The sequence below is a fragment of the Ascaphus truei genome, chromosome 13, assembly GCF_040206685.1.
Source record: "Ascaphus truei isolate aAscTru1 chromosome 13, aAscTru1.hap1, whole genome shotgun sequence".
NCBI lineage: Eukaryota > Metazoa > Chordata > Amphibia > Anura > Ascaphidae > Ascaphus > Ascaphus truei.
In genome coordinates this window covers 48,823,384-48,838,114 of record NC_134495.1, presented here as the reverse complement: position 1 = coordinate 48,838,114, position 14,731 = coordinate 48,823,384, and the positions used below count along the sequence as shown (strand labels likewise).

At 39.2% G+C, this 14,731-nt stretch overlaps 1 protein-coding gene across 1 annotated transcript in view; it reads right to left on the bottom strand.

Annotated features, from left to right (window-relative positions):
• The window catches only part of LOC142464662 (chromodomain-helicase-DNA-binding protein 8-like), a 55,560-nt gene that overhangs the window by 26,197 nt on the left and 14,632 nt on the right, over positions 1-14,731 (bottom strand). Inside the window, exons 7-8 of the mRNA XM_075568020.1 lie at positions 13,699-13,855; positions 13,457-13,546 (exon numbers count right to left, since the gene is read on the bottom strand). Coding sequence (XP_075424135.1) covers positions 13,457-13,546; positions 13,699-13,855 — 247 coding nt within the window. The remainder of the gene's footprint in view (positions 1-13,456; positions 13,547-13,698; positions 13,856-14,731) is intronic.

Sequence of the window (14,731 nt, the reverse complement as noted above, 5' to 3'; positions counted from 1 at the left end):
CCTGAGAGATTACACTATACAGTGAGGCTCTGCCCCTGAGAGATTACACTATACAGTGAGGCCCTGCTCCTGAGAGATTACACTATACAGTGAGGCCCTGCTCCTGAGAGATTACACTATACAGTGAGGCCCTGCCCCTGAGAGATTACACTATACAGTGAGGGCCCTGCCCCTGAGAGATTACACTATACAGTGAGGCTCTGCCCCGGAGAGATTACACTATACAGTGAGGCCCTGCCCCTGAGAGATTACACTATACAGTGAGGCCCTGCCCCTGAGAGATTACACTATACAGTGAGGCCCTGCCCCTGAGAGATTACACTATACAGTGAGGGCCCTGCCCCTGAGAGATTACACTATACAGTGAGGTCCTGCCCCTGAGAGATTACACTATACAGTGAGGCCCTGCCCCTGAGAGATTACACTATACAGTGAGGCCCTGCCCCTGAGAGATTACACTATACAGTGAGGCCCTGCCCCTGAGAGATTACACTATACAGTGAGGCCCTGCCCCTGAGAGATTACGCAATACAGTGAGGCCCTGCCCCTGAGAGATTACACTATACAGTGAGGCCCTGCCCCTGAGAGATTACACTATACAGTGAGGCCCTGCCCCTGAGAGATTACACTATACAGTGAGGGCCCTGCCCCTGAGAGATTACACTATACAGTGAGGCCCTGCCCCTGAGAGATTACACTATACAGTGAGGCCCTGCCCCTGAGAGATTACACTATACAGCGAGGCCCTGCCCCTAAGAGATTACACTATACAGTGAAGGCCCTGCCCCTGAGAGATTACACTATACAGTGAGTCTCTGCCCCTGAGAGATTACACTATACAGTGAGGCCCTGCCCCTGAGAGATTACACTATACAGTGAGGCCCTGCCCCTGAGAGATTACACTATACAGTGAGGCCCTGCCCCTGAGAGATTACACTATACAGTGAGGCCCTGCCCCTGAGAGATTACACTATACAGTGAGGCCCTGCCCCTGAGAGATTACACTATACAGTGAGGGCCCTGCCCCTGAGAGATTACACTATACAGTGAGGGCCCTGCCCCTGAGAGTTTACACTATACAGTGAGGCCCTGCCCCTGAGTGCTTACACTATATACAATGAGGGCCCTGTCCCTGAGAGATTACACTATATAGTGAGGGCCCTGCTCCTATACAGCTGGATCTATTGTGGTTTGTATGTTAGGGGGTCTTGGCATGGATTTTGGTTCAGCCACACAGCTGGTCACAATAGAGTTGGAAGGGGAGGGGTATTGGATGTTATGGGGTATGCAAGATCCGCTTCCTTGAAAAGGTTAGTTTTAAACATCTGTAAACTGGGGGAGAGGCTGATGTTGCGTGGTAGGGAACGCCAGAGGGAGGGGGAGCACGGCACGGGAGACGTCTTGCAGGCGAGTGAGAGGAAGCGATAAGGCAGAAGGAGAGGCGGATTGTGCGTGGTAGGGAACGCCAGAGGGAGGGGGAGCACGGCACGGGAGACGTCTTGCAGGCGAGTGAGAGGAAGTGATAAGGCAGGAGGAGAGGCAGATGTCGAAGGCTTAACAGTTTTGAGATCTATATAAAGATATAGATATTTTGGTGTAGAGGTATCTGTACCGTGTTAGCCGAGCTTAATAATCAAAAACAGATAGTTGATACCGTTCTGTGGCTAACAAAATGCTTTTACTTGTGCGATCTTTCGAGATCCAATGATCTTTTTCGGGACTGTAACAGGGACTTATCACTGTTTGAGAGAAACCGCCTCTAAATCCAGCATGGAGATGGTTAATTGCAGACAGGCAATTAACTAGACTCCACCTGGCCACATTAAAGCTTGACAAAATAATATTGCTGAAATGAAGTGACAAAGTTGAGACATTAGGGGGTCTGGCATAACAACATAACAGCATTTAGGATGAAGCCATTTTGTGTGAATATTTCAATCCGCCATCTTGTCTTGTCTCTGTGAGTCTTAATTTTTGTGTTTCATTTCTGTATAAACAAATGTGTGAAGCAGAGAATGGAATGTTTTTGCTCTTAGCTGACTTTATTGATCCTTCCTCATCCAATCAGCTTCAAATTGAAAGTGTAAACAGGCCAGAGGTTGTGAGAACCCGTGAGATAAGCTCAGATTCTTACAGAGAAACTGGTTCTCATACAAAATGCCAGGTGGCAGAATAGGCACATCCCATTTAACCCCATAATGGTTTTTAGCTGACAGGCAGTTATCCAATATTGTTATGTATTACAAAATGACATCGGCTTTAATATTGTTATGTATTACAAAAATGAGGTAATATTAGTGACGCACAAGCCCCCATTGAGGGAGGACACTTTTAGTATTTAGGGTATAAATATATGGCATACCGTGTTTATTGTTAAGAGAGCTTTTTTTCAAAAGCTGTCTCTGTTGTGCACTTGACATCAATAAATTCACGTGTTATTCTGTTTCAAAATAACCTCAAACTGTATTTTTTATTTACGCTTTTCTCAGATGGCGCATTCCGAATAGGGACTCAATATCATCGGAATCGAGCACCCGGATGAATCACTCGTCCATCACTCAAACCTGAGCGCTCATATGAATCAAGGTAAGGCTATCTGCATTTTTTAGACAAACAGCCTGTTTAAATTGTTTTGAGTGATGCTTGGAGCTGATTTTTGAACGGTGTCTTATCTGATGTGACGAGTAAGAATCCCTAGCAGTTTCACTTGAATGTATTATTCTCTGTTCCTGTATTCATTTTAAAGTGTAAGAGTGTTAAGAGTTGTTAGGGGCTAAGGTAAGAGTCCCGTTAAAAGTTTTGGTGTTTTGGTGATGAAGGTGAGTGTTTGTGTGCTTAAAGGGATTGTTCTCAGACCGTCCGGGGTTGTGATAAATATTTTTGTTGTCTGAGCAGGACGGGTCCCTGATTGTACATTTGCTCTGTCTTGTCATTAACATACCAAGTGAGTTCATGGATATCTGGTTAGAAAGTCTTATCTGTATCCATGTTATAAAAGTATATGGTTTATCAGGACTGGGTTGGACCCGCTGAAGTGATTCAAGTTTTTTTTCTTTGGTATACGTTAATATGGGTCAAAAGAATTCTGTTGAGGGACAGAAGGGTCTCGCTGCATTAATTTTTACCATTGCCAGGACAGAAGTTAATATAATAACAAGTGAAATAGAAAGTGACTAGGAAAGAAATAGCAAGTGAATTTGCCGATAATCAAGGCATACGATGGTGTTGAGGAAGTAGGTATTGAGGGTTATTTTTATGAAAGGTTATATGCAGAAATTGGGATACAATTAGAGACTGTGTATATTGTTTGGAAGGGACAGAAAGTGTTATAATTGTAAAAAAAAAAAAAAAAAAGGCAGGACATTTTTGCTAGTAATTGCAGAGCAGCCCTAAGAGAGAGAAGAGAACGGAAAAGAATGGGAGTAGCCCTGTAACTGGTACAAATTTAAAAGGTTTGTTCGTACTGGCCACATGAATGGGTCTTTTAAACCAGAAAATATTATTTTTCCTTCTGTTCTAATGGCAACTAGAAAGAGAATCAGAATAACAGCAGCACAGACTACGGAAAAAAAAACCCTTTTCTCCAAAGGAATGTGCAAAAGATACGAAAAGTTAACTCAAATGCTCCGGAGCATTAAAAAAAATTAGTTTTAAAAGCAGGTTATTTATGAGAAGCTGATTCGCTGTGTAGGAGAGAAGTTTGTGTCTATGTTCTTTGTGTGTCTGTATTGTGGTTTCTGTATTATGTGTAAACCAGTAAAAACACGTCAATTGCATTTCTATAGGATTAAGATATGTTGCAGAGAGATTTTAAGTTCACACGTATTGTTTAAATTATATATGGTGTGTGCAGTTGTATAATTGTCATTTTTATTTTTTGAGAGGCCATATTTTTATTTTTAGAGAGGCCATATTTTTATTTTTGAGAGGCCATATTTTTTTCATTTTTATTGCTTTGGAAAGAGCTCCATTTTTAACTTTGAGCTGAAGTTTCAATCCAGTAATTAATATTTAGAAGACGGAGAAACTGTTTTGTTATCTGCTCGGCACTCTCAAGGTCTTTTTGGCAAAACGCCTGGGCTGGCAAATTGCCCAAGATAAACAAGCTCTGAAACTTTTCTCTGAGTGTCTTTAAAAAAATATAACGCTGTCAGTGTGTTCGGCACTGTGCAAAGAGATTATATTACAAGAAATTTAGTGTGAAATCCTATACAAAAGCATTTGACTATTATCTGAATATGTGATATATTTTATAACTTTTAACCATTTATTTTTTCCATAGGTGTCCTATTTTATTATAAGCAGTAGTTATTGTTAAAATATTTGTAGAATGTTTTGCCAGGAAGTGGTGCATTAGGAGTCACCTCTCGTTTTTGGATATGTTCTTAGGTATAGAGTTAAAGGACAGGTGATACATAGTTGCAAATACAGTTACATAAGTGAGCAGGGTATATATTATATGCAAGGCATTTCACATTTTTAGCAGAATAGTTACAATGGAGTGTTTGGGATGGAGTTAGAATTGGCTAGGGGCATTTCTCTTAGTATAGTAATTGTTTAATTGGGAGTAAACACATTTTTGTCCATGACTTTGGATAGTATTGTATTGTAGTGTATGACTTTATTTATATATAGCGTCAAAAATGTTCTCAGCACTTCACAAAGAATACAGTAGAGGGAATTATAATAGAATAGTAAGTGCAGCAAAATCAGACAATAGGAAAAGAAATCCCTGCCCTTAAGAGCTTACAATCTAAGGTTTGAGGGGAATTTACAGAGATAGCAGGTGAGGGAATAAGTGCTGCAGTGCTTGGCCACAATGGGTGTGGTAGGAGTGACTGTGTGTGGAATAATAGCCATGAGTGCAGGCTATTGGGATGTTTAATTTGTGGGGCAAGTTTTAAGGTTAGTTAGTATTTTATGAAAAGGTTGATACCATTTGCATCGGAGGAGATGACAGTGAGGCATGAATGAGAGCAAGTGTGTATGGGGAGAAGAGAGATTGGTCTGTAGTCTGACACAGTGTTTTTGTCTCCACTTTTGAAGATTGGGACAGCTCTGGTAGTTTTCCAGGTCTTAGGGATATGGCCTGCAGAAAGGATAGAGTTGATTATGCAAGCAATTGGTTTGACAATGGATGAGGCCCAAAGTCTTAGGAACTTAGATTGTAGTACAGTCAAGTCCACATTAGCTGCTTAGTTTTAAATGTGAGGAGCATTAATAGGAGATACCTCTGTCTATATGCGGATGTTAAGACAGTTGTTAACACATTGATACAAGAATTTATTCCTAGGTATAAATTATCTCCCTATGAGACACATATGGGATGACTTATGACTATCAGTAGTTCAAAGGAACAAATTAAGGACCATCTATTGGTAATAAAACAATTAATAAGTATTGTATGCCACTAATACATTTTTTGAGTCTCTCTAGGCAAAGTTGAAAGTGCACCTACGCGAGACGGAGTTAAAGGTCAAGTAGTTCCTAAACAAGCATGCTCTTCATCCCAGATGAAAAGGCCTATACTAACCACCAATACAGCAATTAAAGTGGCAGAGATCTTTCCCTGGACCCAAAGTACAGTAAAGCTCGTTCCAGCTCCACCAAAGACCAAAGTCATCTAAAGCATAGCCGCATCAAGATACTGTTGATATATTTTTGAAATAGACTGCGGGGGGTCTCTGGAGAAGGATTGAAAATTATGTTCAGTTTCCATTTTGTGAAATCTGTTGTCTTCAGTTTCCATTTTGTGTCAAAGAATGTGTGAGACTTGGTACCTGGAACCTATTCATAGTTGTTTTGAAGCTAGTTTTAACCAGGTTTAACGAGCTGTAATATGATTGGTTTAAGAATTAAGGAGTGGTTAGTATAATCTGCCTAGTAACTGTTTTAGACAAAGGAACCAAGAATGTATAAAGAGGCTGCCTGGACACTCCCTGGCAGAGAGAGTCTTGTAGACTTTTGAATGCGTATGATCATACTATACTATGTATTGAAATAAACTACTTATTATCAACTGAACCCCGTTTGTCAATTTGGAACATTGACAGTTTGGCAATGAGGACGGGAATTCCAATATCTCGGACATTTGGACCAAAGGACAAATGGTTCTCGTTGAGACACCCCACTCTATGAACAAGGTAAGGCATCTTATTCAGGCCTTTCGTTTAGAGAGTTGGGTGTTTCATATGAGGCCATAATAATTCTGAAGGTTAGTCTGTGTGACGGAATTTCGATATAAGTAGGTTATTGTAATAATCAAGTGATACAATACTGTGTGACTTAGTGGCTGTGTGGCAATATAACGTAATTCTGCAGTTGTTATACTTTGTGGCTCTAAGTGAGAAAAAAAAAAAAAAGGCGGAAAAAAACTGTGTGACAATATGCATTTGCAGCAGTGTGATCCTGAGTGGAGAAATTGAAGTCCTGTGTGGACAAAAGATCTAGTTGAAAAAGTTCAAATGAGTCAAGATAATTCTGTTGAGGAAAAAGAAGGTGTCGGAAAGAAAAAAAAAATGAAAAAAAGAGAAAAAGAGAAAAAAGGAAAAAAAAAAAAAAAAAAACAATTTACTCCAAATTATATCAATTGCAAGGAAAATGAGAAAACTGGACCTAAAAATCAATTCTCTTCTGCCTATTTGAAACTGTCTTTAGCCAACACCTTTTTTTTTTTTCATTGAAAGTTTCACAGGAATTTGACCAGCTCAAAAGCTATGCAAATGAACATGTTGCTATTGCTACAATGGAATTCTAAAATTGTTTTCAATTAGTTTTAAAGTAATTAATGTAGATTATAAAAGTTTTCAGATTAGTTAGAAGAATAAAAAATAAATAAAATTTAAAAAAAAGTATATTCTTATTAAATTAATTTTTGTAAGAATAAGAATCAAATGATATTTAGTTTTTTCTCAGCAAGAATGTAGGTAAACAATGCAATACTGGTTAATGTGGTCTTTTGGTGTCATGCAAAGTTTTAAATTAGAAAGTCAGTATATTTTATCAGAAATTGCAAAGCCTCTAAAAGAGATGCAGGCATTGGCTAGAAAAAAGGTACAGGCATACCCCGCATTAACGTACGCAATGGGACCGGAGCATGTATGTAAAGCGAAAATGTACTTAAAGTGAAGCACTACCTTTTTCCCCACTTATCGATGCATGTACTGTACTGCAATCGTCATATACGTGCATAACTGATGTAAATAACGCATGTGTAACAGGCTATATAGTCTCCCCGCTTGCGCACAGCTTCGGTACAGGTAGGGAGCCGGTATTGCTGTTCAGGACGTGCTGACAGGCGCATGCGTGAGCTGCCGTTTGCCTATTGAGCGAGATGTACTTACTCGCGAGTGTACTTAAAGTGAGTGTCCTTAAACCGGGGTATGCCTGTATAGAGTAAATAAATCAGAATTACAATTTTCCCCAATTTAAAGTTCAGATATGCTGATCAGTGAACACGCCTATGGAACAGGTTCAAAAGTTTGGAAAATCAGTTTTTCCTTAAAAAGTTTTAATACATTCTGAAGTATAAATATGATTAAAAGGTTGATTGTTTGTTTGAGTGATTCTTGTGTGTCTGTGGTAATATTTTTTCTTTTCTCCACTGCAATAGTGGCTGATTCAGGTTTTTGATACAGGAGCAGTCTAGGAGTTGACAATTTATTGTTTGCCCTTCATACTGTAAGACCTGTAAAAAACAAACCTGAAATATGCGAATTAATTGTATCTGGGTGAATCCTATATGTGTGTAAGTTTTGTGTGAAAGTTAAATAATGGGGATACCGGTTTATTATTTGCATATAAAATTACTATCCAGGAACTTGCAAGTGCTTACAAAAATAAGAATGTTATTAATTGCTCGCGATGAAATTAAAAAATTTTAAAAGGTGTACACCCATTCATTACAATGTAAAGTGATCAATGCTGGACAAAGGAGACTTTGGGAATCTGTGGAAAGAAGCAGGAGGGAAAAAAATGGGCATAAGCGGGAAAGATTATTTGATCTTTACTATTTTTATAATTAGCCCAGTTACTGGTAGAATTTTAAAAGTTTATTCGTTCTGCAGACGAGTGAGGTTTTAAAACCAGGAGATTGTTGTCTTTTTCCCTCTGCTCAAATCTAGATAACCACACCTTCTACAGTTTAAAGAATGTGCAGCTGCATTCCAGAAGAATAAGAGAAGGGAAATGTTTATTAATTTAGTTTATAGGATCAAACTATTGTGTTTTTTATTATTAGGATAAGTGAGAAATGTGTTTTTTGTTATTTTTGTAAAGTTGGTTGTGTATTTGCCATGAAAATGTTAGCCTGCAACGGGCTGAGAGAGAAGCTCCATTTTTTAAATTCCAAGTTGCTCAGGACAGTAGGTTAAAGTTTTTTTTTCTGTTCTGAGCAAATTGTTTATAGAGGTATTGTATGTTATGGAGTATAATATATGATATGTTATTTTATAGTATAGAATGGTTTTTAGTATATAATGTTTAGGATGAATATGTAGTATAATGTAATATATACAAGAATAATGTTTTAAGGGTGTTGCAGTGATACAAAGAGTGTGTCACCAGGTATAAATAAAATGTATGGTTATAAAAATGAGTAATACAGAGTATTTAATTTGTAGAAGTGTCAGAAGTGTACTCAGTGCTTCGCAAAGAATGCAGTACAGACAATTAGTGTGGAGTCCTATATAACAATTTTTCTACTGTAAGCTTAACTGAATATGTGATGTATTTTATAATGTTTTACTATTTTCTCTCCGAAGGTGTCCCATTTTGAGATTTTTACCTACAGTATAAAATTCCTCATTTTAAAGAATATATTTTTGAGAAATCCAGACTTCATTTGGTATATTAATGTTTCCTGGCGGAGTGATATACAGCAGGATAAGTCGATGGCAAATTATGTGTTTTCCAGCATGAAGTTTAAACGCAAATTTTAAATCTAAAGGGTTTTCTATTGTCTATTTTTATCATAAGCAGTAGCAATTATTAAAATCACTGTATATATAAATCTCAAAGACTCTATTTACCAGAATTTTTGTAGTGTAAAGCCGATTAGCAAGGAGGGCTATTTATAATGATATATGTTTGGACAGGATTCAATAGTCTCCCGGTCTGGCTATTGTTTTGAATGTTCTATACTGTTCACATAGTAATTGGGTTATATGTGAACAAGAGAAGGGAGATATCTGGAGACAATATAAAGTGGGTGAGGCTATCAAGCCTTTGTAGAGAAATTATTTTTTGCCCATGAGGCCCTTTTGGTAATCTACAGATCAATTGTATTGCGTTACCGAGGAGTTTGTATTTTTTGATCTGTATTGGTTATGATAGGTATTTTTAGGATGAGTTAAGATCTATCTCTGTGTATATGCGGATGCAAAGACAAGAGATAAAGAAAATGTTACAGGAATTTATTCCTAGGTATAGATAAGATATTATCTACTCAGATATAAATGATCTCCCTATGAGACACTTGTGGGAAGTATCAGTAGTGCAAATGAACTAATTATTAAAGACTATGTTATTTGTAATGAAACAATTGGCAAGTATTGTATGCAACTAATAAATATTTTTGCAGTTTTTCTATACACAGGTTAAAGTTACAGGTCAAAGTTGTACAGTTTCAATACAAGAATCTGAAAGTGTATCTATTCGAGCTTGGAGATTGGATGATGGTTACATTTTTAAAAGAAAACACGCATTACAGCCCAAATGAACGAGTCTGTGACGAGTATTGTTACAACAGATGCAAAGCTCACTTTCTATGTGACTCATTGTAAAGTGGTCTCCTCTATCAAAGAAATTTAAACACGTTTTTAAAGAAACAAAGGATATTTACAGAAGTTTTTTTTAAAGAACCAAAAGACATTTACACAAGTTAAGGGATATATTAAGATCCAATGTGTTTATAACCATTTATATAGAAGAACTGAACTAGCAATGTTTTTTTATGTTATAGTTAGATAGATTTTTCAATATGGTACAGTATGTCTATTCGGAAGGTGCGTATATATATTGATATCAAATGAAAGAACAGAGAGATAGAATGTGGGAATATTGTGTTTGTTCAGATTACCCAAGTCTAGGTACTCAAATTTGATTATGATATGTGTAGGTATATCAAGTGTAATTATACTATGTATTGTGCAGGAGATTTTATTTTTAGTTTGGTACAGTTAAAAACGAATGTAAGAGCAGAAATTTTTGTGTAGTGGTCGAGAAGAATGTTGTACCTATGTACCTGACAATATGGCTAATATTATATATGATATACTGGGTATAAAAAGAATAGTGTTTAAATTGGAAGACTCTTTCAAAGGTATTCTATAGCAGGAATTTGGGATTTGGCACATGGTTTAAATTACTAGAAGCGACATTTGTGTGTGGTACTGATTATATGTGTATGTGTGTTTGTTGTCATAATCATTGTTATCTTTTGCGTTAAAGGATTGATCACCAATCTAACCGTTAATATTATTCTCACCATGCCCCTCCAAGAAGATATATATGAAGAACAAACTGAAACCTCTTTTGTACAACAATACCCTCCTAATGTGATCCATCAACAAACAAATGTTTGCCAGGAGAGGGAAAAACAACTGCGAATGGATAAGGAGTGAGTGAGACTCCAAGAAATTGAGGATCCGGACCGAGGGTTATATTAAAGAAATACTCTCTACTAGGAAAGGATACCGTGTTTTGCAAGAATGATGTTATACATTTCTCACTGAAGATTGCGAACAGTATAAGAGGAGGAACTGACAAAATAATATTGCTGAAATGAAGATACTGTTGATATATTTTTTAAATGGACTGGGGGCGTCTCTGGAGAAGGATTGAAAGTGATGTTCAGTTTCCATTTTGTGAAATCTGTTGTCTTTAGTTTCCATTTTGTGTGAAACAATGTGTGTCTGGTGTAAATGGAAGATTTCGCTCTTAAGTTGATTTACGAATGTGCCTAAAGTAATGCCCACATTCCTAGAGAGACTTGGTACCTGGAACCTATTCATAGTTGTTTTGAGGCTAGTTTTAACCAGGTTTAATGAGCTGTAATATGATTGGTTTAAGAATTAAGGAGTGGTTAGTATAATCTGCCTAGTAACTGTTTTAGACAAAGGAACCAAGAATGTATAAAGAGGCTGCCTGGACACTCCCTGGCAGACAGAGTCTTGTAGACTTTTGAATGCGTATGATCATACTATACTATGTATTGAAATAAACTAATTATCAACTGAACCCCGTTTGTCAATTTGGAACATTGACAAGCTCTAAGAAACCCCCCATGTTGGGAACAGGAGAAAGATTCCTTAGCTCACATTCGAGCTGACAGAAGGAGGAGAGCAGGGAACCTGCACACAGAAACTGTTTTGAGCACAAAGGCTGTGCTGAGATCAATTCACCCAGAGACCTATATTTCCTGGACACAGAGGACCCAGGAACCTGCCAGAGACTGACATGGAGGGCCACCTGCTTTAGTTACCACCTGAGACTTTGGGGTGATAGGCTGGTAATGGGAATATCCCTCTAGTCCTGCAGATAGGGTCCAGGGAAGTAAGTTAGCCCTTACAAAGGGATAGGGGTTTGTTATTTTGTTGTTTCAATCTTTTTTATTGTGTTTACATGGATGTACACATTTTTACATTTCATTCCTCACCGGAGGATTGAGACAAATTACCGTTAGTAGTGTTCACATCACAAACTGATAATCAACATTTTCTTCTCTGTGTTTAGATTCTAAATACATGGAGTGGTTTGAAATTCTGCATGCGTTTATTTTTCACCTGAACCCCGGTTTCATATGCCCAGTACCTATTTTTGGTTCCTTGTTCAAAGCTTAGAGCAGACAGAAAAGAATAGGAAAAAGATAAGAGAAAGGAGGTTATGGGAGGAAGGTATAGAGGGGGAGAAGGGAAGGGGAGAGGATAATCCATTCAAGATAGTCGAGGAAGAGGGACGGGGACAAGAAAATCCATCCCCCTGCCCCACCGTCCGCTCGCTTTTAGCTCGTACTCCAAGGCCTATTGTCTTAATTATTGGGATGGGATTTTTACGTTACTTAGTTTTTAAAGATTTTTCTAAGTTTTGAGCCATGGTTCCCAAATTTTATTAAATTGTTATGTGTTTTGTTTCAGTTGGGCCGTTAGCCTCTCTGTGACGATAGAGAGGATTTGGCCTGGGATTAAAGGGGTTAGGACCCCATTTGGCCACCCTCTACTCTCACCTGGGAAGCAAGGGGTTAACTGGACTGGGGTCCAGTAATGTGGTTTTGCCTTGCTTTAGCCATCCAACTGTTTATTCCCCTGTAAAAAATTATTGTTTCTGGGCCAGTGTCTGCACCACACACACACTGGGGCTTAAAGGGTTAATAGTTGAATAGTGATTCTAGCCCTTTGTTTAAGTTACCCTCAAAGATGCCTGCCTACTAAATGCAAATGGTCAGGAGAGCAACCAAATGTTTAGGAAGCAGCCCCCTGATCAAAGGCTCAGCCACTATACCTGTTTGCAGGAAGCTGGAGTGGGTTGTTAGCATAATAACTCACACTTACAAAACCATAGTATCCTGCCAGACCCCCCATGTGGTAGACTGGCCAAACGCCTCTGATTTAGGAGTGGGGCTACAGAATGAGTGACCTTATTAAATATAAGAATATTATGAGATGTCCTCGGCTGAACGTGCTAAAAGCTACATATGTGTACTCGTAGGACTGATCCGCAACTAACGGTTACAGACACCTGATGTTTAGCCGGTCCTAACAGACAGATATTAATATCCCTCTTAATTTTAATATTACACGGTAATATTTAGTCACATTGGGAGCGTCATGTGTGATGGAATATATTAATATGTCTCGCGTGCCAGTAAGTACGACTGAACTGAGGTTATGAAGTTATTTACAGTGTATATGGAATTTTGGTTCTGCTCTGAAAATGCAGACCCCCATCTACTATGCTAATAGGGCAGGGAGAGCATCCTGCCAGAATTAGCATAGGCCAGTGATCAAAAAGGTAACTGCCCTAATTGTTTATACTGGGGGCAGGAACCAAGGAACTGAAAGTTTGTAAGTGTGATACTTCACACTTACAATGGAAGCTAAAATCTGCTTCAAAGAGATTTTTTCTAGCCAACTCGGCATCTAGGGTTAAGAGATGAGTTTGACATGGTATTTAAGTCAGAGTCACCCCTTACTCAAATGTGTCTTCATGTGCCTTCATGAGCTGCATGTATTGCTGTGATGTCAACTGAATTATGGAAGAAATGGCCCATCCTGTATCCTGATGGCTTTCTTGTCCTAACCTTTAAGTAAGTGTCCATATTTTGCCTGTTATTTGTATATCTCGTGTGTTCACCTTTATCAGTCCAACAGGAGGTTGCAATGGCACAAAATGACAAACCTTCTGAACGTTGCAGAGATTTGGGCTTAGGTCACACTTCTAATTAACAGGAAGTACTTACCTGGCGTCCACGTCTGCCAGCACCTTCATTGCCTGGTCCCCAATCACCTCTTGCCTCAGGTAATACAGCATACGCACCCGCAGCAGCACCCTGAGAGAGAGGGCCAAAGGTGAGCAGAGATCAAGGAGGTTACCGGCATCCCGCAAAATTACCCCAAAATAACCATCATGGGGTCCCCTTACATTTAGGGCTTTTAGAATCCCTACACGCCCCTCTCTTCCCCCCACAATGCGTTTCCTCACTTGTTGCACTGGTGCTTGAGATGTTTCTTATAACCTTCGTCCTGGAACAGGGTGTCTGGGTTGTATTTGCGGATCCAGTCGGCCTTGTGTATATCGAAGCTGGTCTGGGATTTCACCTTCTTCCCCTTGCGGCCCCGCGGCACAGGGATGGATAGACCTGGGAAGGGAGAACGGTTGGGGGAAAGTCAATATATGTGCGTACACTGCCCTACACTGTCAGGAGGTTTCCACAGGGCTGGTATTACATAGTTACATAATAGATGAGGTTAAAAAAAAGACATGCGTCCATCAAATTCAACCTATGCTAAATTTAGACGACCGATATTTTATCCTATATCTATACTTACAGTATATAGATCCAGAGGAAGGCAAACACAAAACCCCAGTAATATCATCTAATGATATCTCATAAGGGCAAAAATTAATTTCTTCCCGACTCCAAGAATTGTTCTTTTGAAAGCTCCTTGTATTGTCCCCGAATATATTTGTATATAGTTATCAGATCCCCTCTTAGACGCCTCTTTTCTAATGTAAATAAATCTAATTTAGCTAGCCTGTCCTCATAAGTTAGATCAGGCCTGCACAACTCGTAAAGCGAGAAGGGCCGAACTGCTACAAGGATAAAAAATTTGGCCCGCACGGGTAAAATCATCATCATCATCAATCATCATCATCTCTCCTCCAACACCTCTCATCATCATCATCCTCATATATCTCCCCCAGCACCCCTCATCATCATCCTCATATCTCCCCCAGAACCCCTCACTATCAACCTTTGCGATACTCCCCATCTATCTCTCATACCCCCATCTCTCCCCCTCACCCACACACATAATACTCCCCCTCCACATCAAACACACAATACCCCCCTGCACACCACACACATCCCACCCCCCCTGCACCTCCAATGACCTCCCTGCACCTCACATCACCCCCCGCACCTCCAATGACCCCCCGCGCCTCACATCACCCCCCCTGCACCTCCAATGACCCCCCCTGCACCTCACATCACCCCCCCTGCACCTCACATCAT